General features: G+C 41.4%; 2 protein-coding genes across 5 annotated transcripts; both read right to left on the bottom strand.

Annotated features, from left to right (window-relative positions):
- Positions 1 to 504: 504 nt before the first annotated feature.
- Positions 505 to 4225, bottom strand: LOC131107034 (akirin-2-like). Its single transcript, XM_058056666.2, has 5 exons — positions 3720 to 4225; positions 3439 to 3570; positions 2475 to 2624; positions 2321 to 2392; positions 505 to 1002 (listed from the first exon to the last, which is right to left on the bottom strand). Exons 1-5 carry the CDS (start codon positions 3889 to 3891, stop codon positions 992 to 994), a joined length of 537 nt encoding a protein of 178 aa, XP_057912649.2. The 5' UTR covers positions 3892 to 4225; the 3' UTR covers positions 505 to 991.
- An 897-nt stretch (positions 4226 to 5122) lies between these two features.
- Positions 5123 to 25098, bottom strand: cnr1 (cannabinoid receptor 1). Of its 4 annotated transcripts, XM_078799108.1 has the most exons (4): positions 24744 to 25097; positions 23793 to 23902; positions 8957 to 9045; positions 5123 to 8185 (listed from the first exon to the last, which is right to left on the bottom strand). In XM_078799108.1, the coding sequence occupies exon 4, from the start codon at positions 8143 to 8145 to the stop codon at positions 6742 to 6744; it is 1404 nt and encodes a 467-aa protein (XP_078655234.1). In that variant the 5' UTR covers positions 8146 to 8185; positions 8957 to 9045; positions 23793 to 23902; positions 24744 to 25097; the 3' UTR covers positions 5123 to 6741. The 4 variants fall into 4 exon arrangements, with proteins under 4 accessions (XP_078655234.1, XP_078655235.1, XP_057913501.1 ...); XM_078799109.1 differs by lacking the exon at positions 8957 to 9045 and having other exon boundaries at positions 24744 to 25098; XM_058057518.2 differs by lacking the exons at positions 23793 to 23902; positions 24744 to 25097 and having other exon boundaries at positions 8957 to 10140.
- Between the last annotated feature and the right edge of the window lie 846 nt (positions 25099 to 25944).

Genomic DNA, 25944 nt, shown 5'->3' with positions numbered 1-25944 from the left:
AGTGGCTGGCACTTATCCCAGCTGTCTTCGGGCGAGGCAGGGTACACCCTGGACTGGTGGCTAGCCAATCACAGGGCACATATAGACAAACAACCATTCACACTCACATTCATACCTATGGACAATTTGGAGTCACCAATTAACCTAGCATGTTTTTGGAATGTGGGAGGAGAAAACCCACGCATACACGGGGAGAACATGCAAACTCCTCAGAGATGGCAGAGGGTGGGATTGAACTCAGGTCTCCTAGCTGTGAGGCCTGTGTGCTAACCACTCAACTGCCATGCAGCCCAAAATACAAATTACCAATGAATGGAAACCAAATGAAACCCTTTAACTTTTTTGAAGTGTTCAATAGTGATCAACTTGTCATTAAAAGATTAAATTAAAATTAAAGACGTTTAAATTTTATTTCCAGGTACGTTTTTGCATAAATACAATAGAAGCTTAGTTTCCGTCCTTAATTTGTTCCAAAATGTCAGATTAAATTAAAAAACAAGCACGTTTGTGAAAACAGTTTATTAGTTCTCATTTATGCCCCTTTTACTTCAACAAGTTTTGGTATAATGGATAAAAGTCAAGCAAAAACAAAAATACAGTGTATACAAATACAAACGCATTAAATGCCAGTACAGTTTAAAACAGCTGGGAAAACAAATGCTGTTTAATGTTTAATCCCTTTTCCAAAATATACAAAAAAAAAAAAACAATGTACAGTATTAAAATAACATTGAAAAGGCTAGAGTGACAGTAGCCTCATATGAAGGCATCCAAAGAAGAAAGCCAAATAAATATTCAGAGGCCACTGGTGGAGTTATATATACGTGGACAGCAGGGAGACCTCCAAGCTGGAAATATAGAAGCCACCAAATAGATTCCCGGGGTAAGTAGTCCACTTGGAGGAGATATGGCACAGCTAGGAGAAAAGTCCAACAACACCACTGAGTCCTTTGAGAAGGTTTCAGCAGATCGGATGAAAATATTTGGCAACTCAAGACACATCTAAGAAAGAGGGAAAGGGTTCCATTTAATACATGTTTCATTTCATTTAATACAAAATGTGGCTAAGTTCTGGTTCCTTTTGGGTTTTGAACCGAACATAGGACTAAAACATAGCGACAAGGCGTGTATCATTAACTGACAAAGCACAGAGAGCATTGGAAGCAGGTGATAAATGGAGCGGTTTAAGTTCTAACACTGATTATACAGGGTCAGGCAAAATGATCTGACACATTTGTAGGTTAAATCAAATGCAAATAAAGTAAAAAAAAAAAAAAAAGTATTTTCGAAAAGTACATATAATGCCATTGTTTTGAGTTTCTTTTTCATCGGCTGCACTTCAATCTTGGTAGACATGATCCCGTACCAGCTCCAAACACCATCTTATTATGGGTTACCAACTTCAGAGCTACTGGATCTGCATTGAAACTGAAATCAACCGTCCAACCTCGCACCGCCAGAACTGACTTAATTTTAACATGAATTTAACATAACATTAATGGTAATGGTTTTATTTCATTTGAACATACATCAGATTACAATTAAGTGCATCACATAATCAGTTTGCAGTTCCACATGTCCAAAAGGAGTAGGAAGAAGCAAAGCTTATTAAATCCTACCCCTCCATCTGGTACTTATACAATCAGTAACTGTTACATTTGTTCACTTCCTGCTTTCCATAATACAGTTTAAGGGTTTTTTTGTTTGTTTTTTTAAATAATGCCCCTCGTACCAAAGTACATTTGTCCACTTCCTGCTTTCCGGAATACAGTAACGAAACAGAATGGCATTATATGTACTTTTAATAATTAAAAACACTGTGTTTCTTTACATTATTTGCCTTTTATTTAACCTATAAATGTGTCAGATCATTTTGCCTGACCCTGCATATACTGGAGGTAACATCTGAAAAGAAGTCAGTATCTGCTTAAAAGGTACCGTATACGCTGATCCAGAGCATCCCAAACAGGTAAAACCTGGAATGTTTTCAGCCGTGTTCATTGTCAATAACATTTGCCTGCCCATTCTATAACCCCACCGTAACAGAGGTACATTTTATTGCTGCCATTTTAAATGCAGACATCCCATAGCCATCACATCATGTTGCAAGGATCTGTACCAATGCTAAAAGCATCCCAGTACTTGCGTACTCACAACACACATTAAGCATGTTTGGGATACTCTGGATCGGCTCGATCAAGAATGCATAAAATTTGCATAAGTATACAAATTTACTGACTAATAATATGCTGTAGTCAACTGATTATGCAAAATCTTTGTGAAAGAGGCTATAGATTTTTTTTTTTTTACGAGTACTCACAGCTTGCAGGCTGCTCTCCAAACCTCCTCATCAGCTGATCGTGTGTGAACTTAACGAAGGCGTCGTACTGCTCTGTTGGGAGTGGACAGACGTCGAATAAATGAGATATGACAAATTGAGGTGAAACAAACCGCAACCCTTCCAGCGTTAATACCTGCTAGTTTGGTTGTAAGAATCTCATCATAGTCCTCTCTTATTTTATCCTCTCGTTCCTTCAGTAGTCTTTCACAGATCATCCCGACCTGTCTGAGAGAAAATAAGGGCTGCTCTTTCCTGCTGGGAGAGGACGGGCCTGAGCAAGAACCTGTCAGGAGGAACAATCTCATGTTTTATTGAAAAGGATGACACAGCACAGAAAAGAAAAGCCAACGCTAAGTATCAATTTTCCATGGCTGCAACTGCTACCTGATTTACCGTAAATTCCGGACTATAAGCCGCTACTTTTTTCCCAAACTTTCAACCCTGCGGCTTATTCAGTGATGCGGCCAATTTATGTAATTTTTCCAACAGCCGCCAGGGGCTCTCGAGTAGAAAAGGTAAGATTAAGACCGGTGGAATATATGCGTCGAGGAAGACTGCAACTTCTTATCTTGTGCATAAATTAAATTAGCGTGAACATACCCTCATCAAGGAAAATGCAAAAAATAAGGCACATGACACAGCTTTCAAGCTAAAAGCAATCGAGCTGTCCGATAAAGAAGGAAACAGAGCTGCTGCATGTAAACTTGGCATAAACGAATCGATGGTGAGACGCTGGAAACGGCATCGGGACGAACTGGAGCAATGTAAAAAGACAAAAAAAAGCTATTAATATTGTTAAGATATTTATTAAAACTTTGAAAACTCTCTCTGTGTACCGTCTTTCTTTGTAAATATGTTTACATGTTTTAATGTGGGCACATGCAGCTTATATACAGGTGCGGCTTGTGTATGTACAAAATCGGTTTTCCTCTGAAAATGTAGTGGGTGAGGTTTATAATCAGGTGCGCTCTATAGTCCGGAAATTACGGTAGATTTTGTCGCTATTGTGGACCAACACTGTTAAGTATGCACTTATATTATAACATGCTTGGCAAAGCAATTATATAGGAAACATAGCACAACATAGCATTATAGACCTGATAGGAAGGATCCACTGGGAATATTCTGAAGGTCCAGAGGAGAAAAACAGTCTACTTGCTGGACAGAACTATCCAGGTTTCGTCTTTTGAGCCGCTTATACTCCTGCTTGATATTCTGCACAATTTGCTCTGCAAAAGAAACACACAGATGAAGAGTTTGGATGTTTTTAGTCAATCATTCAAGCATATATGGAGCTGCTAGGCTAGACTAATCCAATCGATTTCAGATTCAACGCACTAAATAAAATGTTTTGTAAATCTGAAAACAAATTACCAACCTGTGGTGAGCCTGGAAGACACTTGTCCAAACGGTGAAGGCTCCAGACGGAGATATTTCTGAGGTGAGGAGACAGGAGATCTAATTGGGGTGCACCTCCTCCTCTTGGGGGAACCTTGATTCATTAACGGGTCAAAATCCAGAGTCCTTTTCAGAGTAGCTCCACAAGCCATTACGCTAAAATGATACCCAAAAGCTCAACGAGAGAAGCTATTTCCGTTATCTGCTAATCTGGGCTACCGGTGTGAAATGCTATTGCTAGCTAATCTACTCCAGCTAGTACAGAAGCACTTTATTGTCCCCGACTTAATTCCGTTGAAAAAATCTCATGCGTCTTATGTTCCCAAATATGTTTAGAACCAAAGTGACCAAAACAATACGTCTTAGCGATGGCGTATTGTCAGATGAAGGAAGATGTTTCTCCACGACCACAAAACGACAGACGACGACGCAAGGCTCACTGCCTTTGACTCGTCCACTGTTTCGCTGGTGTGCGCATGCTCAAAAACAGAGCATGCAATGCCGGTACTTGTAGTTTGAATCCGGAATGAGTGGTATTGTTTAACACACCTAAATACTACATTTCCCGATTACCCAAGCAAGGTTTTATTTTTCAAACTCGTTTTGTTTGGCAACAAACCACAAAAGGCGGAGAAACCACTGATAGCGACGCCATGAATAAAAGTTAAATATTGTTTGAGAAATGTGTAACATAAACATAAATAACACGGCAAATGTTGAAATAAACTTATAAACCACTTATAAATTCAAATGTGAACAATTATTTTTATTTTTTTTTATTAAATTATGCATTTCCTGAATGCTGCACTATGGACAGTTTTCAATGCCAGTATTCAATTTCAATAAAATTGTATTTAATTACACATCCAGTGCAATTATTTCTTATTTTTTATACTTTGCTAAATGAATGTAATTACAGTATCCTGAAAAGCACTACTGACGACTGCACTATGGATTTTTTGTGTGTGGCAGAATTCTGATAAATAAAGATAACTACATGCTTGTCTATATGTGCCCTGTGATTGGCTGGCGACCAGTTCAGGATGTACCCCACCTCTCTCCCAACGACAGCCGGGATAGGCTCCAGCATACACGTAACCCTAGAAAATGGATGGATGGATTGTAAATAAATGAACAAAATCCAGTGTGGACAGTTTTCTAAGCCAATTGATTAAAAAAAGACAACATGTGATGTAACATGGAATGTGATGTTATCGGCGACTGAAATAGTTCCACCAGATCTCCACCAGAGGGCACTAAAACATCAATGATGGTTTTTCTTCGTTAACCTGGCTAAAACAGAGGTATTTTCAAACCAGTTTAGTTAACTTTAAAGGCAAAATTAAATCGGTTTTACTTCCTCGAGGAGGAGACAGTCTGGGGTTAATGTAAAATCCCATAAAATATGCTCCCGAAACTGTATTATCCTCTCCGAGAGGACACCTAAGCTATCGACGTCATAATAATCAACAAACAATAACCAGAATGACAATCAGCTTCGACTTTATTGAAACAGTAATGCTAAAAACACTTGACCCATGTTTTTTTGTTCTTTTTAAGGTCACGTATTCCTGATATTGCCATCACTGTACAGAAGCCACTTGACGTTTGACATGTTTTTATCTTCACCATTCAATAATACAAGAGGCAGCGACAGCGTTACTGGTTACACGACTGTCATGGATAAACGTCACACTGATAGAAAAAGCCTACAAGAACGATTGTGCTTAAAAGTACTACATTGCTTATTTGAAAATAAATATCACATCTTCTGGGATTCTTCTAAGTTCTCCCATTCGAGCATGTTCTGCTTCCTTGTTTCTGACAGTTAAAAATGAACAGGTTATTTTTTTATTACGCTAAGAGTACTTCACTATAGGTCTGTGCATGGGTGGGCTTTTTAAAATATTTTTCGCCACAAAAAAAAAACAAAAAACCCGACACCCTGCCTGCAACAGTAGCACTAAAACGACTCACTGCAATGATTAATTAAAGGCTTTGGGTTGGAAATATTATCACTAAGCCACAAGGTAACATTACTTACATACAATCTAGTAAAAGCACACATTTTGAAGCCACTTCATATTTTTTTTCTCTGCACAGTAGTGGCCAGCACGCTGTGTTTTAATTCGTTGTTTTATGAAAGGCTTTCAAATATAGCTGACGAGTTTGGATTTCAACCAGGGATGGGCATTACAACATGGGAGGCAAAGGGAATGCACCGTTTGGCTGTAACCAGCAGAGGCGCTGTTGAGTCAACAAAAGAAGCTAATGCTGAGTTCAGAGTCCCCTGTTAAAAACAATTCTTAAAATTGATCAAGGGACTAAATCAAGGCAATTTAATTAAATGCCCATCCCTGATTAGATTTTTTTTTTCAAATAACACTGTACAGTTGATGATGTTAGTCTACACTCTCTAACAGCTAGCAAGTAAACAAATGGATACACTTAGAAAAGATTGGTAATCACCATTTGATTTTTTTTTTTTTTTACTGCAAAGCATGTACTTACGTCTTGTGTTATCTCGACATGAATCACCACTCATTTCACACACATTTGCCACTCTCCAAGCGAAAGAAGTAGAAAAGTGACCTGTTCTAATAAGCGGTGTAGGAAATAAACAATAATATACACGGAGAAAGATAGAGTGAGAGATAGATAGAGAGAGAGAGAGAGAGAGTATTCATGGTGCAAATGACACAGTAGAACAATTGTTTGTAGCCCCTTGTCCCCAACGTGAAGATTTTTTCAAAACCTGAATTCACAGTACAAAAATATAAAATGCATTCACTAACCGCACATTTCTTCCATGTGATGAGTCCCGCCTATGACCTTGTAATACCAGTTTGGCACTTTGGCACACTCTGTGCTCACACGCTAATGTAGAATAACTCAAAATGTCACATTTTCCTGCATGTGGAACATTTTAAATCAGGTTTATTATGTTTTAAAGAAAAAAAAACAAAAAAAAGATGAGATTTTTGCACCCAGTGAGGTGACAGCTAGACGGCTTCCGCAGAAGTCTCAGTGGACACGGACATCGTCACTTTGGCTATTTTCACAGTGGTCTTCACGCAGCTCTCCGCCGCCCTGTTGGCTGAGATGTTTCTGTTCTGGCAGTCCGACTCAAGGCTGTTGTCCAGCTGCTGGGCGCTGCCCCTGCAGGCGTGGCACGAGCTGATGAAGGCGTGTCGCAGGTCCTTGCTCCTCAAAGCATAGATGATGGGGTTGACGGTGGAGTTGAGGAGGCAGAGCATGCTGCAGAACGCAAACACCGTCTTGATGTCGTCGTCCATCTTCCAGAAGAGGTCGTAGAGCATGATGGCCAGCACTGGGCCCCAGCAGATGACCAGCACCACCAGGATAAGCACCAGCGTCTTAGCCAGGCGGATGTCCATGCGGGCCTGCTCGGGGCGTGTGGTCTGCACTTTGGTGCCATCTGCAGAGTACACCACCAGGCTCTTCTGGGAGGTGCGGCTCAGCATTCGCACGGCATGGTGGTGCGCTTTCCACAGGATGTAGATGTAGGCGTAGATGATGAAAAGAACCAGCACAGTGGTCACCCCGATCCAGAAGAGCAAGTAGTTCTCATCGATCAAGGGGAAGATGTCCGAGCACACCGACTTGAGACGTTTACAGTTCCAGCCCAGCAGAGGTAGCACGGCGATGACGATGGAGATGGTCCACATCATGCAAAAGGCGATGACCGCCTTGGTTCGAGTCACAATACGCCTGTAGGCCAGAGGTCGGTGGATGGAGATGTAGCGGTCGATGGCAGTGAGGAAGAGGCTGCCCACAGAGGCGGTGAACGACGCCGTGACTCCGCCCAGCTTGAAGAGAAAAACATTAGGACTGTCCTTTCTGTGGAACACGTGGAAGTCCAGAAAACTGTACACGAAGATGACGCTCCCCAGCAGGTCGGCCACGGCCAGACTGCCGATGAAGTGGTAGGAGGGCCTGCAGCGGAGCGTGCGTGACTGCAGGATCACGCAAAGCACCACCAGGTTCTCCAGCACCGTGAAGGTCCCCAGGGTCAGAGACATGACAGCCACGGCCAGCTGCTGGCTGGGCGTCAGAATCATGAAGCACTCCATGTCCATGAAGTTCTCCCCGCATTGGATGTTGCTGCTCTCATCTCGGAACGTGCTCCGGTTGGACAAGAGCTCCGTGGCGTTGGTGGGGTAGAAAGGCGCCCCTCTGAGGATCAGTTCCTCATCCGGGGGGAGTCTATCGGGGAAGGAGTTGCTGCGGAAGGCGGACAGGGGCTTCTGCAAAGAGAAGGCACCCTTGAAGTCTACATCGCTGACGGGCTCGTCGTAGTTGGCGTCGTTGGAGCCCAGATATTGTAAACCAGATGTGATAGTCCGGAAGGTGGTGTCCGCCACCGCGTCCAGCACGGACTTCATGGCTGCGTGTGAAGGAGAAGCGCTCAAAGCTTACAGCAACCTGGCAACGGACGACACACATCTCAAGACATGTCGGGCAAAAAATAACGACATGAAAATTGTTGATTGACAGTAGCACAGCAACAAAAAAAAAAAAAAACACTCAGATGTTATTGTGGTCATAGTTTGCATCCTGATAGCTCACCGCAATTATGACATTATTGTCTTACTTCGGCTCTCATTAGGTGTACCTAATGTTGTGGCCGGTTGGTGCATTTTCATTCATTCATTCATTTTCTACCGCGAGAGGCGGGGTGCCAGCCAATCACAGGGCACATATAGACAAACAACCATTCACACTCACATTCATACCTATGGACAATTTGGAGTCGTCAATTAACCTAGCATGTTTTTGGAATGTGGGAGAAAACCGGAGTACCCGGAGAAAACCCACGCATGCACGGGGAGAACATGCAAACTCCACACAGAGACAGCCGAGGGTGGAATTGAACCCTGGTCTCCTAGCTGTGAGGCCTGCGCACTAACCACTAGACCGCCGTGCCGCCCGGTGCATTTTCAATTAAACCCAATTGACAACCTTTAAATTCATTTTTTGTACAATTGCAAGTTTTACATGTGTTAAAAATCTCCCCAGCTTGACGGTGAATGTGAACCTTGCACCATGCATGCACTTTCCACAGCAAAACCACATTTAAAACCCACTGAAAATGCTCATTGATATGTATGCATAACTGAAAATAGTGTACTTTAGTGGCAAGATGTGTGAAGTATATAAAAATGTAAATGATGATTAAATTGTGTGTGTTTTTACCTTACATAATTCCCTCAAGCGCGCAGAACCGCCCTTTTATCTCCGTGCGTTAATCCAAGTCAGAAGTGCAACATCCAGTCTCCAATGCACTTGTAAAAAAAATGTAAAAAAAAAATAAATGTGGTTTAATAAAAACAAGCCTTTGCAGCCATTTTTTTGAATTCTGCAGAAAAAAATGTGAAGTTTTTTTTTTTATGTGTGGAAGAAAGTGCTCTCGCTGCTCCCGTTGAGGATGTGAGCTCCAGTCCAGACGCTCGCTGGTTACTCCCTCTATACACACTCACTCACACTCACACACACACACACACACACACACCCTCTCTCTCTCTCCACAGTCCTCTCACTTTTATAAGGCGTCGTTCCCTCTAAGCCACGTCACGTGACTACCGCATCCACTTTTCACAATGCTGTCACCGTGCACATGTTGCACAAAGATGGACACACACAAAGATATCATTTGAAATTCCCAAAGCTCCCCACTTCCTTTGCAGACAACCGAGCTCAGACAAAGACGCATCAAGCCAGAACAAAACATAAAAAAAAAAAATCACAGCACAGTTTGTGTTATTTTGCAGGAAGTTCTTCTTTAAAGGCACACAAAGGATGTAAGCATTGCTACTTAACATTTGGTGTTGTTTAGCTGAATAATTAACGGCTCTACCAGTAATTCACCAGCATGCACGCTGTTGAGTCATTTGACTCCTCATTAGGGTCACAGACGTGTCACGACAGGCAGAAAGGACTTTTAATATCAGTGCAGACCTGCTAACATACAGTATATGAATCTGTCCTACTCAGCATGCAAAATCAGTCAGTATGCTTCCGAGAAGCGCTGAGTTACCCCAACATGCGTTTTTTTGGGGGGGGAACACCAGAGATTCAAACTCTTGCCAAGCTGTGTTTGAATAAGTTCAAGTTTTTCCTCACACACACACACACACACACACACACACACACCAGCAAAACCCACCAATTAACCTTTATCAGCTGCATCTAATTTCCATATATATTCATTTGGTAAATATTTGACATCTTTTGTGACACAAAGGCTGAATCGGCGATGCAAACTCTAAGGAGACATGGCTGAGGTTGACCTTCAGGATGAGAATCCGTTGAGATTATGACAGTGGAACCTCTAATGTCAAACACAAATCTTCTAATAATTTTCCCCATTAGAAATAATTGAAAATCCATACATTGTGGGGGGTGGGGGTGGGGTGCTGGAGCCTATCCCTGCTGTAATGCAGACTCCCAGGTGTTAATATTAATATACAATGGTGCCTTGGTTAACATCATTAATCCATTGCAGAAGGTTCGGCTCAAACCAAAACAGACTGTAACCAAAGCAAATTTTCCCATGGAAAATAATGTAAATCCAATTAATCTGTTCTTGACACCCTGACCGTCTGGACCTGAGATAAGTGAATTTCCAAGACGCAGGGTTTCTTATTTATGAATGGAATATTTACAGAGTGGGCTGCATAGCGGTCAAGTGGTTAGCACGCAGGCCTCACAGCTTGGAGACTCGAGTTCAATTCCACCCTCGGCCATCTCTGTGTGGAGTTTGCATGTTCTCCCCGTGCATGCGTGGGTTTTCTCCGGGTACTCCGGTTTCCTCCCACATTCCAAAAACATGCTAGGTTAATTGGTGACTCCAAATTGTCCATAGGTATGAATGTGAGTGTGAATGGTTGTTTGTCTATATGTGCCCTGTGATTGGCTGGCCACCAGTCCAGGGTGTACCCCGCCCTGCCTCTCGCCCGTAGTCAGCTGGGATAGGCTCCAGCACCCCCGTGAGGATAATCGGTAGAAAATGAATGAATATTTACGTAGTCAGACCACTGTTTTTGACCATGTAAATATGATTTTTAACATTATTAGAGCCCTCTAGTTGCCTAGTATGCTATAGTACAGTATATCTGAAGTTGCTGAGCAACCACATCAACTGATTTCACAAGGACCTCTTGTGGCATGGAAGCCATAACGTCTCACATTCGCCCTTCAAGTTCTTCCAAATTTGTTGGTTTGATGGAGTAGACTTGATCCTTTAACCAACCCAAAGCCAATCAAAAACAACAGGACCGCCATCTTGCATGAAAATTTTAATTTGCCATCACTGGTGCCCATCTATGAGGACGAAAACACATCATCCACAGCAAAAAGGGTATAAATAATAATAATAATAATAAGTCTGTAAAAGCCACCATCAGTAATAGTTTTCTTGCTCAAGGGCTCCCACTGTAGTTGTGAAATGTCCCTTACCTTCAATCTGCCATTTTGGTGTGCAATAAACAACTACTCAGCATTAAACGTGTAATTGTCCTGGCTTGCCCACCAATTTAAAACATCAATATGTGTGAACTGACAATAAAATGTCAGCTTTAACAATATTTTGATTGCGCACGTGGCTGTAATAGGGAGAATGTCATCGCCATGGCAACCCCACATGAACTACTTTTAACGTCTAGACCGACTTTGTCTGCTGTTTATTTCATGACATGATGCTACAGGACACGTGCATTGAATTTGTACACTTCCCATGGCAAACACTGTTGGTACTGTTTGGTACGGTCCTGAAAAGGGTTTCGTTCAAACAATGAAATATTACATGTTTACATTCCCACATGTACATGTGTAAATATTCACAACCCTTTTGATGGACAAGAAGAGTCCCAGTGGGAACAATTTCTCAGCCACTTAGTTATTTGTGATGCTTGTTGTCAGTCATGTGCAGTCAGTGGTGGAGATCCAGATGATGATGTTCAACTCCCATTATAATGATCTTTTTTATTTTTATTATCATGTGTTTGGGATCAGTGCTTTCATCCACACCCCTACACTAGATAGTAACTACAATGACCTACACCAAGGTCACGGAAGTCTGATATAAACTGTCCTGGGTGCCATGTCAGGAAGTTGCTGATTCACTCCCCACCATAAAAGAAAAATCCATTACTATTATTCATTCATTTTCTGTGCTGGAACCTATCCCAGCTGTCTTCGATGGCCAGCTAATCACAGGGCATATATAGACAAACAACCATTCACACTCACATTCATACCTATGGACAATTTGGAGTGGCCAATTAACCTAGCATGTTTTTGGAATGTGGGAGGAAACCGGAGTACCCGGAGAAAACCCACGCATGCACGGGGAGAACATGCAAACTCCACACAGAGATGGCCGAGGGTGGGATTGAACTCGAGTCTCCTAGCTGTGAGCTGCGCGCTAACCACTCGACCGCCGTGCATCGCTATTACTATTAATATTATGTCCTATTTTTTTTAAAGTTAGCAGAATGGTCACTGCTTCATGGATATTAATGGTAGGTATCAAGCTGTTAGGAATCTACCATTTGCATTCTGATGTGGGGGAAGACTAGAAGGGAAAGTTGCCGAAGTTACAGATAATGAGGTTTGTGTATTTGGAAGTGAACACTGAAAGAAATTTGGGATGTCTCTGAATGCTCGTTTTGGAGACTTTTTTTCTAACACAAGCTCACTGTGACATCACAGTGAGTCTGATTTCTTTACATGGGCGTGCCCGTATACACACCGAGTGGGACCAATCACAGCGCAGTGAGTGTGGGTGGAATAAATGAAAACAGACCTTCATGGAAATCCAAGCAAATACAGCTGGAATAGGTGCAGACTCTTGAGGATCTAGAAAGCTTTCTGTGCGGGTTATTGTGTGTAGCTGCTCTATAGGAGTACACAATCCAATACAAAGGGTGGAAAATGAGCATGAAGGCAACAAAGAAACTTTTTTTTAGCTCAATCAAGGCTTTCAAGCATAAAATGGCTATATGAAATATAATAAATACGTCATTGAAAGACCTTGTGATGATATGTAGTATTCTACACTGGTCACTAGGTACCAGTAATGGTGTTTTTATTACATGATTACAACACAAGCTATTGTTGCAGCCAACTATGAACCCCCAATGTCAGCCACTCCTCCCATTCTAGCACCAGAACACGTTTATAGCAACATACACTAGTATTATTTATGTCTTGATGGTTTATTTTCCGTTATTATGTCTACTATATTGGGTAATACAAGTGTAAAGGAGACCATGGGGGGTTTATTTCAAGTCTAGAGGGCTTTTAATAACGTTAACAAACTTAATTAGAAGGTTCTAAACAGGTTCTCTATAGGCGACTTTTCCCTATAGGCTACTTTAGTATACAGTATTTTCCGTCTGGTACTGTATCCTCTCCAAATGAAACGTTGAATATTTTTTTGATGGCATATTTGGGCACACGGAGCAGTTTGAATGTTGTGACAGTTTTCACCGATTTGGTTGGCATGCTAACCTGTTAGTGAGCAATGAGTGGTGGCTCAGGCAAAGCTTCGGGCCATCTGGCTTTCAGCTGCGCTACATAACATTTTGTCCTCCGCTGACTCACTTCCATGGATCAGTGTGTGGGGGGGGGGGCGACGACAATGCAGTCAGTTTAGCATTAAACACACGCTTCTATGTAATGTTGCATCGCTGATTGGTGGTCAGAAAAAAAAAGAAAAAGGAAAAGTAAACATTAGTGGAATGTAATCCAGAGGTGGAACAGGTTGCTCTATGACATAAAGTGCTTCCTTCCTTGCCTGTGGCTTCACATTATGCCCAATGAGGCCCACAGTTGTTCCACTGCATCAATTCTTCAGCTTGCTGAAGCTTGAAAGCATGCCCTGACTTCTAAAACATCCCATTGAAAGCCTCTATTAGTTTACATGAATCTTTATCCTTATCGGCATTCCCCTGATCTGCATCTTGAGGGTTTGCTTACGTTATTCCTAAATAGGCTAAACCCATGATTAAGGTTTTCACAAGGTCTGTGCACGAGACAAATTTGCCTGAAAATAGGTCACATGCGCTTTTAAGCAGGTGCAGGAGCAACTCATTTTCCACATGTTACTTTCTCATCTATTTTGGTGAACCGCTGATAAATGTGTTTCTGTGCGGCGCCTCCATTAACACACAACAGGAAGTGTTTGGCAGTACTGGAGCAGCCCATCCACTGCTTCACGCTGCAGCTTAATCAACTTGTAATAATGTGCAGTTTTGACCATAGGTTTAATTTGATCGACCGTCCATCCATCCGTGCACTTATGCATACACGCAGAACATAGGGGGCGCATTCACTGCAAATGCGCAAAGGATCATTTCTGTCTTGCTGATCCCGAGGTAAGGCAAAGAGTCAGCCCCGAGTCAGGATAGAAAAGACTAATCTCACAGTTGGTTGCACATTCACCAGACTCTCTTTTTAGTTCCTGGTGGTGTAATGGTACAAGTGCTGCCTTATAAAGCATTCTGTTTATTCTATTCTATTTTGCACTAAAAATCACTGATTCTACTTGTATTACTACAATTTGGTTAGGAGCAATTTGGTTAGGTTTTTTTTTTGTACATAGACTAAGAACCCATACGACCAGCTTTGACTTAGGCTCAAAGTAACACATGCAGATATGCTAAGAAGGTATCACGTCTAAGAAGGAAATACTCCATTTTAGCTTTGTTGATATAAGTGGAAAAAATTGTATAAAATGGTAAAAAAAAAAAAAAGGTATGATTCGTTTGGACTTCAGACTTCAGTTTCCTTATTTTTGTAGTTTTTTTTTTTTACATTTCCAAATATTTCAACTTTCTTCTTAATAATCCTTGTAAATGTACTTCTTATATTATGACTGTTTCCATAATATTTTTGATTTATTCTTGTAATATTACAACTTCCACCCCCCAACCTTCTTATGAAATTACAGATTTTCTCATTTCTGCTGTTTTATTTTAAATTTTCCAACTATTTCAACTTGCAAATTTTCTTCTCATAATTCATTCCCATAATTCTTTGATAATTCTTTGATATGCTAAGAAGGTATCACTTCTAAGAAGGAAATACTCCATTTTAGCTTTGTTGATATAAGTGGAAAAATTGTATAAAATGGTAAAAAAAAAGATATGATTTGTTTTGGACTTCAGTGTTGGTTCCTTATTTTTGCAGTTTTTTTTCATTTCCAAATATTTCATAGCCCTTGTAAATGTACTTCTCATATTATGACTGTTTCCATAATATTTTTGATTTATTCCTGTAATATTACAACTTCCACCCCCCAACCTTCTTATGAAATTACAGATTTTTTCATTTCTGCTGTTTTATTTTTAATTTTCCAACTATTTCAACTTGCAAATTCTCTTCTCATAATTAATTCCCATAATTCTTTGACTTAATGATTGTAAGATTAAATTTTTTCCCTACCTAATTTTCCAAAATTAAAATTTTTTGTTTTGGTTATTTGTTATCATATTATGTTTTATTATGAAAAATTGATTTTTTTATATTTCATCTTTATTGTACTCCTATTTTTCATCACTTTTCTATCTTAATATTTCAATAATTTTCATTCTGGCAACCAATGGACGTTGCTTCTGATTAAAGTGGGGACTTGTGGGTCAGCATAGACTTCAGTTCACTCCAGAGCAGCTCATTCATCCCTGCGTTCCTCCAAATGAGAACATGGCCTGCCATCTCCGAGGACAGGCAATTTCCATACTGCGTCTCTCATTCACGGCTGCTTTCCTACCCTCGCTATCGCAAGAGAAGACGTCTTGTTTTCCATTTTTAACACACGCCATCTCCTCTCAACATGTGTGGCTTGCAACATATTCATCGTGTTCATCCTTGCACACATCGTGAATAGATTTAGTACGCTGTGTTACTTTAATGCCTCACCTCGCGTTGTGGCCTTCACTTGCAAGCTGTATTTAAATGAAAAGCCTTTGCAAAAGATGTGATAACATAGGAACGGTGTTAGCTCATTAAAATGTGCAAAGCTTACTTGCAGACAAAAGACATCAGCTTTCAAAAACTGCTGTTAACATATTATATAGCTGCAATTTTGGGGGGGGATTTTCTATTCTTCTGGAGGTTCTGCTATACGAAAGAGACAGAAGACCAATGGATCCAGGACGGAGCCTTGAGGGACACCACCTCAAAAGGATTTGGACATGTACGATGTGAGTGAGCATACAATCGTGGCGGGATGAGAACATGTGAAGCTTCAGTGGTGTGCAGCACCTCAGTGAGACGATTTTCATGTTTGATTCTCATCCAGAAGATCATTCCGGAAGACAGATAGTCAGACAAGCAATATGAACCGGAACAACCTCAACCATACGGTGTTGTCAACTGTCAAAAACACCAAAAAATACGTTAGCAGTTAGAATATTATTTTAACTTGAATTGAATCAATCATTTAACACAGTTTTGTTGTTCCATCTTATTACAGTGGTACCTTGGTTAAAGTCCGCCCTGGTTAACAACCAACATTTTTGGTAAACTGCTTGTTTAGCATCCAAAATACAGTCCAGTTTGTTTACACCGCCATCTTGGCTCATTTAATACGCTAGCAGTTAGAATATTATTTTAACTTGTATTGAATAAATCATTTAACACTACTTCCGGTGACCCTCGAGTTCCATCTCTACACTGTGAGGTAAGTCGAGTTTTGTTGTCGCCTCTTATTACAGTGGTACCTTGGTTAAAGTCCGCCCTGGTTAACAACCAACATTTTTGGTAAACCGCTTGTTTAGCGTCCAAAATACAGTCCAGTTTGTTTACACCGCCATCTTGGCTCACAAGATGAAATTTTGCGATACTTGCATGTGAACGTACAATACATTGTGGGCCGCGGACACCAATTTAGGACGTTTGCATCAGTTATAGTTGATCCCCCCCCACCCGCCTAAAAAAAAAAAACTTCATCTAGTCAGGATACCTCCCGGATGCCTCCCTGGTGAGGTGTTCCGGGCATGCCCAGCTGGCCTAGAACACCTTGGTGTCCTCCCGGTGGAGCTGGAGGATGTGGCCGGGGACCGGGAAGTCTGGGCTTCCCTACTGAGACTGCTGCCCCCGCAACCCGGACCCGGATAAGCGGAGGAAAATGGATGGAAGGATGCATGATTACGAGTTAAAAGGTTCCACAACCTGGCTAATCAAAGTGATTGCATCTGGTGTTGCTTTAGACCAGGGGTCTCAAACACACGGTCTGCGGGCCAAATGTTGCCCGCAGGACACTAGTTTGAGGCCCCTGCCTTGATATGAAAGTTTAATGTTAGTGCGGCCTGCGCAAGTTTGATATGGATGCTGTATGGTATCCCGTGTGGAAGTGGTAATTTATTGGCTATTTAAGTTTAAAGGAAATAACTTGAAGGCTACCGTTTAGGTCGCTAGCTCTCTAGTTTGCGAGTTAGCATGTGTCTCAAGACCCTGCAGTTGCGCAATATGTTGTAAATAAAAAGAGTATAAATGTGACTATAGTCGTGTTTTGTCATGTCTACAGGGCTCTAATAATGCTTTGTTCATTTTAATCTGAAATGCGTTTTTTTTTTTTTTTTGGAAAACCTGATGTGGCCCAGTCTCACACAGACCTTAGCCCTTAGTGGCCCCCCAAGTAAATGGAGTTTGAGACCCCTGCTTTAGACAATAGTACCATCACTTTGATGTCCATCTGTCCAGCTTCCATTGGACCATCACAACAGCTACAGAAGTGATTTGGATGAGGACCAGCACATCAGAGTTTAATACCGCTGATGGAATTACGGGGGGTGCGTTTAGCAGCCGCTTCCTGCTGGGGAGGGCAGCTGGTGAGGAGGTCTCCTCTGGGCGCATCCTGTTTGAGGTGCTATACAAGAAAGGCCGACCTTGCAGCTAGCCCGGGATGTGCTAGAGGAGTGTGAGCTCCATCTGGGCTGGGAATACACGAGGCTCGAAATCATTAAGTCAGATCTCTCACAATAACAGCACCAAAGCAAACAGAATGTTGACAGATGATTAGTTTTCTAAAAAAAGATCTGCTTCTTCCTACTCCTTTTTGACCACACACAAAAAAGTTTTTTTAACCACCCACCTGCAAAAAATAATTTTGTGGTGCCTCGTAGTCAAGGGCCCTTGAGATTGTCAGAAAAAAGTACTATTATCTAGAGCAGGGGTCTCAAACTCAATTTACCTGGGGGCCACTGGAGCTAGGGTCTGGGCAAGGCTGGATCGCATCAGGTTTTCCAAAAAAAAAAAAAACGCATTTATTAAAAACAGAAAAATATACAAACTTTTTCAGTGCTTTGGTTCCGATTTTCTACAATAAAAGCTCTGATAAAACATTCCACTGTTCTCAAATATCTTAATTTTTCTGCACAAAATGAGATGAAAAATAAATAAACAAATCAAGAATAAATCAGTAATAAATAAATATAATAATAATAAAACGGCAAATAATAAAAAATTAAGAAACCACATATAGTTGGTGGGTAGACAAATTATTTTTTTCAGATTAAAATGAACAAAGCATTATTAGAGCCCTGTAGACATGACAAAACACGACTATAGTCACATCTATAATCTTTTTATTTACAACATATTGCGCAACTGCAGGGTCTTGAGACACATGCTAACTTGCAAACTAGAGAGCTAGCGACCTAAACGATAGCCTTCAAGTTATTTCCTTTAAACATAAATAGCCAAAAAACTTACCACTTCCACACGGATAGGGAGGATAACTATTAACAGTTATTTAACCTTTAACATGAACATTAATCAAACATAATAATTTTTTCTGGGTACATGATACCATACAGCATCCATATCAAACTAGCGCGGGCCGCACTAACATTAAACCTTCATATCAAGGCGGGGGCCTCAAACTAGTGTCCTGTGGGCCACATTTGGCCCGCGGGCCACGTGTTCGAGACCCCTGATCTAGAGGAATGTTCTATTGAGTGAAACTGCAGCATCCACTATCCCCCCTCCCCATCGGTGTTGAGGTGTTCCAGTCTCATTAGCAGTCCTAAATTGTCTTGTCTTGTATTTGTTATGTGCTTCAGGCCTAAACGGCACTAATGGATGCATTTTTTAAAATAAATTAAACGTTGTGCGTGTAACGAGAGTCAATTGAAAAACAATTCAAGTGGAGTTGTAACAATTCCTCACAACATCCTGCCAATAACTTCTGGCCCGCTTCCATCCCTGGACCGACCGACTGCACGTACCTGGCCGTCTGTGAAGAGCAACCATCCCATCCCTTCCAATGAATTGGCACCACAGCCTTAGATATGCCGTTGGCATGACAACCAGAGAGGAGCTAAATGACACAGCCAAGGTTGAGCACAAACAAAGCCAGAGAACATCATCATTTGTTTCCACGGGGAAAGACTTGACGACAGAGCAGCGTACCAACAAATAAGGCCAATAACAAAATGTCCTGAGACTATTTTACCAGTGACATCGGTAGAGTTGCAAGAACACCTCAGCCTCTGTGTACCGTGGGAGTGGGTGAAAATTCCATATCTTTCACTATGGCGACAACCGGGCGACGTAGAAATGATGAACTCTTGTGGACAAAAGGCAAGGACACAACTTGTACAAAAGAAAAAAGGTGTAGAAAAGAGTCTGCTTAACGTCTGCTCTTCCAAGCACTGGCGTCATGGCAACCGCATCCACTGTGAACCATCATCCTCTCTAATAGCGGGCCTCCAAGTCCGACACGGTCATGGAGATCTGATCCTAGTTGGAGTGGAACACTGAGGGGTTCAAGTCCTTCTCCCGAGGCTTCACCAGATGGAGACCCTCAGAAACAAAAGCACCACTTAAACGGGGATTGTCAAGACACTTGAATGTAGCAGCAATCGCTTCAAACTACATTTTGTTCTGACTGTACTGTACAAAGTGTACAGTATAGTACTTTTTACCCGACCGCAGTAATTACCCTCAATGCCTTAAGGCAAGGGTCTCAAACGCCCCCCCCCCCCCCAGGAAAGTAGTTTGAGGCCCCCGCCTTGATATGAAAGTTTAATGTTAGTGCGGCCCGCACAAGTTTGATATGGATGCTGTATGGTATCATGTACCCAGAAAAAATTATTACGTTTGATTAATGTTCATGTTAAAGGTTAAATAACTGTTAATAGTTATCCTCCCTATCCGTGTGGAAGTGGTAAGGTTTTGGCTATTTAAGTTTAAAGGAAATAACTTGAAGGCTACCGTTTAGGTCGCTAGCTCTCTAGTTTGCGAGTTAGCATGTGTCTCAAGACCCTGCAGTTGCGCAATATGTTGTAAATAAAAAGAGTATAAATGTGACTATAGTCGTGTTTTGTCGACTCTAATAATGCTTTGTTCATTTTAATCTGAAAAAATAATTTGTTTCTTAAGTTTTTATTATTTGCCGTTTTATTATTATTATTATATTTATTTATTACTGATTAATTGATTTTCTTTATTCTTCATTTGTTTATTTATTTTTCATCCTATTTTGTGCTGAAAAATAAAAAGTAAGATATTTGAGAACAGTGGAATGTTTTATCAGAGCTTTTATTGTAGAAAATTGGAACCAAAGCACTGAAAAAGTTTGTATATTTTTCTGTTTTTTAATAAATGCGCTTTTTTTGGTGGAAAACCTGATGCTTAGCATCCATATCAAACTTGCGCGGGCCGCACTAACATCAAACATTCATATCAAGGCGGGGGCCTCAAACTAGTGTCCTGCGAGCCCCATCGGGCATGCGGGCCGCATGTTTGAGACCCCTGGTATAGAATTACTATTATTACTAAAATCAATCAACACATATCCATTATCGTTGAAATAGCCGGCAACACACGCGTGTGGTAGTTGTCTTGGTCTGGGGCTGCATGAGCGCTGCCGGCGTTGGGGAGCTACGGTTCATTGAGGATACATAAATTCTAAAATGGACTGTGACATTGTGAAGCAGAGCATGATCTTCTCTCTTGGGAAACTGGGCTGTTTTCCGACGTGATGAGAAGCCTAAACACACCTCCAAGATGATCGAGTGCCTTGCTGAGGAAGCTGAAACTGAAGGTGATGGAATGGTCAGGTATGTCTCCACCCCCCATGGGGCATCCTCATTATCCAGGTTGCACACTTCATAACTATTTCTATGTTCCAAAATGTGTGGAGAGGAGAGGACGGTTGAATTTATCAGCAGCGTTTTATAAAGAATGTTCAACAGTTCAACCTGACATGAATCCTAATCAGCTGCAAGCGCAACTTGCACGTGTTCACATGACGTCTGGCCTGCAGCTAGAACCAAAAGGAAGACTCTCCCCGTTCGCATAACTATGCACTTTTCATCTAAACGTCCTGGTATGATTTCTGAAAAGGCAGACTTCCTCTACACAGCGTCCACATGAAAGTTTTTCTTTGATGAGATGCAGATGAAGGAGAGAGACTTTAAGAACTGGGCCACTGCGGCAACAGCAGCACCGTCAAAATGAAAACAGTGGAATTTAATAAGAGATGAGAAAATACATTTTTGGATAAAAAAATAAAATAAAATAGGGCGGCACGGCGGTCGAGTGGTTAGCGCGCAGACCTCACAGCTAGGAGACCAGGGTTCGATTCCACCCTCAGCCATCTCTGTGTGGAGTTTGCATGTTCTCCCCGTGCGTGCGTGGGTTTTCTCCGGGTACTCCGGTTTCCTCCCACATTCCAAAAACATGCTAGGTTAATTGGCGACTCCAAATTGTCCATAGGTATGAATGTGAGTGTGAATGGTTGTTTGTCTATATGTGCCCTGTGATTGGCTGGCGACTAGTCCAGGGTGTACCCCGCCTCTCGCCCGAAGACAGCTGGGATAGGCTCCAGCACCCCCGCAACCCTTGTGAGGAAAAGCGGTAGAAAATGAATGAATGAATGAATAAAATAAAATAATAAAAGAAATAATAATAATAATAATGAGTATTATTTCAAGTACAGCCAGGGATCTTCTCCACTTCAGTCCGAAAAGAAGAAATAATGTGTGACGAAGTTTACAGTTGACAGACTGATGATGAGGAGCCTGTCTATCTTTATCCAGAGCCATCCCGACGTGTGAAGGTACACGGACGGCGTGTGAAATGTTCTAGCATGTGACACGTTGCACAAAATGCACAAATCCACGTCTGCCAATCACTCCTGCTCGCAGAAGAAAAATACTTGAAATCATTGACCCCCAGCTACTGCCTGTGTTTAAGATAATCACATTAAACGACGACAAAGTGGAAATGGTGGGTGATTAGATAGACAACATACCTTGATTGCGAAATTAGACCTCGGATATCATAATGAGAAACAATTGCAGCGCCTATTTTTGTGTTGAATATCGCTCAAACTGTCATTAGGACAACAAATCTCTGTAAAATCTCTGTATTTTTAAACTTTTCTTATGTTTTTATCTTTTCAGTCCTATTTTATGCTCTTAGTCTTCAGCTTTTAACGCCAGTGTTTCCTTAGAGAGGGTCCTCCACACTGGGGGCCCTTCAACCCGGCCGGCTAGGGGTTCCTCCCTTTAATGTGGGGGTCTGCCCGTCTATCGGAGTCGGGGGGCCCAGGTGCTCGTCCCCCGATGGCACGGCCTGCGGCTCCTCCCAGTGTGGACGGCCCCAAAGGTGGCGTTTCCTTGATGCTCAGTGTCATGCCATGTCTCCCTACTGTGTGTGATTGTGTGTGTGTGTGATTGTGCGATTGTGTGTGTGTGTGTGTCTAGTATGGAGGGTGGGAAGGAGGGGCTTTCTTTTGTTTCTTTGTTTTTTCCTTTTAATTGTGGTAATTGTTTTAATTCTGTAAAGCACTTTTGTTGCATGTCTTTGCAGGAAAAGTGCTATACAAATAAAGTTGATTTGATTTAAATTAAAACTGGAGAAGATTAGTGGAAGAGGATCAACAACTTCAGCAATCTTGTGTCTTGTACTGACAAAGTTGCTGGGGAGAACTAAAAACCATGGAAATACGCTGCATATTGAGTAGAAACGATAGGAATTTTCAACATGTATTCACAAACAGAAGATGTGACTGAAAAAGCCACTGAGCATGTGCAAAGAGGTCTAACGAGGTTGTTTAGTGTTGCCGTGTGATGCTGGAGGCTGGTGTAGGACGGTGGCATGACAGACAAGCCGGAGAATAGGTGGGATGCCTGTCACCCCCCCCCCCCCCCAACGACCCAACCCCCCCGCCGTAAAGTATGCATAAAAACTTTGGCTAACTTTTGAAGACTGAGGCGGAGGTGTGACAGAGTTGACAAGGAGGGATGCTGAAGGGTGCTTATTTGTGCACACTAAATGGAAAAAACAATGGGGGCGTTGCAAAACATAAGGTCTGAAGCCTCGGGGGCAGTGTCATTTCATCTCAAATGGACAAAAAAATTCACTTTGGACGTGTTTGAGCTCAAGTGATTGATTTGAGGTTCTCAAAGGAGAGAAAAGGAAGTGAAGAGTGAAGGGCCAGTGAAGAGTCAAATCTCTTTAACTGCATCGAAAACTACATTTTAGATAAAACAAGTCCTTTATATTTAAATGAACTGTTATTTTCCAAATATATGTATGGGATCACTGAATGTTCTGAACTCCTGTTTCAAGGCCACTCATGTATTGATCAGAATAATGCTGCCATATAAGAGAGGTCTGAGTGGATGGAGCTCAACTTCCCACAGCTACATAGCAAACTACAGCACTTAAAGGGGAACTGCACTTTTTTTTTTTTGGGGGGAGGGGGGGGAGGGGTTCCCATCATTCCAAATCCTTATGTGAAACATGAACATATTTCTTTCCCGTTTCTATGCATTACAACACGAGGAAACAAGCTAGCTTACAATGCTGTCATTGGGATAAACCTATTTCGATTATGAAGCCCTCTAAAAAAAACCCTCTAGTTTGATATCCATGCTGTGATCCTGCATGTAATAGTTGTAGTATCTTGCCGTATTTTGATGATTTAAAACACTACCCAAACTTATTTTTGAAGCACATTGATACACATACTTATGCTAGTTCTGTCAATAACAACAGCAGCGACAACACTTACGATATCTGCTCTCATTGGGATGGCTGTATCTTCCAGCACATGACGTGGATGCTGACATCTTAGTAGCAAAATTGAGAGCTTGGTATCCGTTGTTCCGTCTGTGAATGACACTGAGATGAGTGATTAGCGAGGCAACAGATCATAGTTTATCATGTTAGCTGCTAAAATAATAATATCGCCGTAGCTTGGTTAATATATATATAAGTCGGTTATGTTAACATAACACTGTTGGTGTTTTTTTGAGGGTTTTTTTTTGCGACAAAATAGGTATTTCCCATGACATCTGTTGTTAGCCAGCTCAAATTAACTTGTTTTCTTGTGCTTTAATGCACAGAAAAGGGAAAAAAATATGTGTTCACGTTTCAATTTAGGATAGGGAATGATGGGCAAAATTCCTTACGTTATACTTTTGCAAGTAAAAATAGAAAGAGATGGTTGTGTTGCACATTTTTTTTAAATTTGCTTTCCCCCTTGCCCAATTACTTTGTCACTTTGCTTTGGCAATGAATAAAGTATCTATTTTTCTGTGTATCAATTACTCACTTTGTCTCACATCAGATTTTCTGCTGCTGGATTTTCAAAAATGTGGTATAAACAAGCAGAAGGGTAGCAATCTCCATTTATTTGCATTTCAACGTCGGAAGTCCAATTTGATGTTTGGACTTTGAGCCAAATTGTCTAAAAGTGTAAATTGAGGCTGGAATAACATTTAAATGCAGCGAGACTTGGAAAACAACAACTGCGAACGCATGAAATGGTATGGATGTTTTTGTCAATTGACAGCAAAGTACACCTGAGGTGGTTCCGGTCATGTCTGACCATCTGTCTTGCTGAATGACCTTCTGGGTGAGAATCAAAACACAAAAACTGCCCTCCATGCTCTCACTGAGGTGCTGCACACCAATAAAGGTTTGCATCTTCTCAATCCGCCACAGCAGGGTGCTCACTCACCTCATGTGTGTCCAAAGCGGTTCAAGCTGGTGTCCCACAGGGCTCCGTCCTGGATCCACTGGTCTTTCTTCTGTCTCTTTCGCATAGTGGAACCTCCTTCAATTAATCTGTCCCTGGGTCCAACTGTCACCAGCATGCAATCAGTATTATCTGTCAAGTAACATTTTAATATTCTTACTATTGTATAAAGTACAAATAAGCAGCAGCAATGAAATGTGTACTTACCCGCCACTTTGATCAACTTGAGAGCAAGTCTCTTCACATAAATAAGCCGCATCCAGAAAAAGTGATAACTAGAGCGGGCCACGCTGACATTCTTTTTTTCTGGATTAAACATTCAAGCAAAAGTAATAATAATAATAATAATACATTTTATTTGTATAGCGCTTTTCAAAATACTCAAAGACACTTTACAGAAGAATGGAGTTGAATAAAAGCAAGTAAACAGAATCGAAGACACACCAAAATACAACATTCATTGGTTAATACACAGTTAAAACAAAAGTAAAAGGAGTTCCAGATATGCCAAGTGTGGCCCACTTATTTATTAGCCTTTGGTTAATCAGAATTAAGAAGTTTTGTATTGATATTACACTCTTCTACTTCGGCCACACGGTGGAAGAGTGGTTAGCATGTAGGCCACACAGTCAGGAGATCGGGAAGAGCTGGATTGGAATCTCCGCTTGGACATTTCTGTGTGGAATTTGCATGTTCTCCCTGTGCATATGTGGGTTTTCTTCCGGGTTTCCTCACATATTCCAAAAACATGCTAGGTTAATTGGAGTCTCCAAATGAGTACAAATATAAATTAGGTCTCAGGTGTGATTGCAGAGTGTGTGTGCTAAATTTGGTGTTATCGCTCTTGCACCCTCTCATACCGGTCACTGGAAGTTCAACATGGCACCCCCGGCAAAGAACTCTCGAAGGACGATGAATTGAAGAATTGTTGCTCTACATAGACATGTTGTAAGCCGGTGGCTCTCAACTGGTTTCGGTATGGGACGCACCCCCCGGAAATTCCGAGACTAAGTTAAATAAGAACTTTCCACAAAGTAGGATTCAATATGAATATATGAAATATTGTTTTTGTTACAGCATAGAAAACCTGTTTTTAGAGTCCTCTAGACATGAAATAACACCCCTATAGTCACCTTTACACCCCTGTTGTCACTGTATTACACATTGTGCATGCACATAAGAG

This window comes from Doryrhamphus excisus, linkage group LG19 (assembly GCF_037039965.1).
Source record: "Doryrhamphus excisus strain RoL-2023G ecotype Guam linkage group LG19, RoL_Dexc_Guam_v1.1, whole genome shotgun sequence".
Taxonomy (NCBI): domain Eukaryota; kingdom Metazoa; phylum Chordata; class Actinopteri; order Syngnathiformes; family Syngnathidae; genus Doryrhamphus; species Doryrhamphus excisus.
The sequence above is the reverse complement of the archived record's forward strand: the minus strand, read 5'-3'. Positions and strand labels throughout refer to the sequence as shown.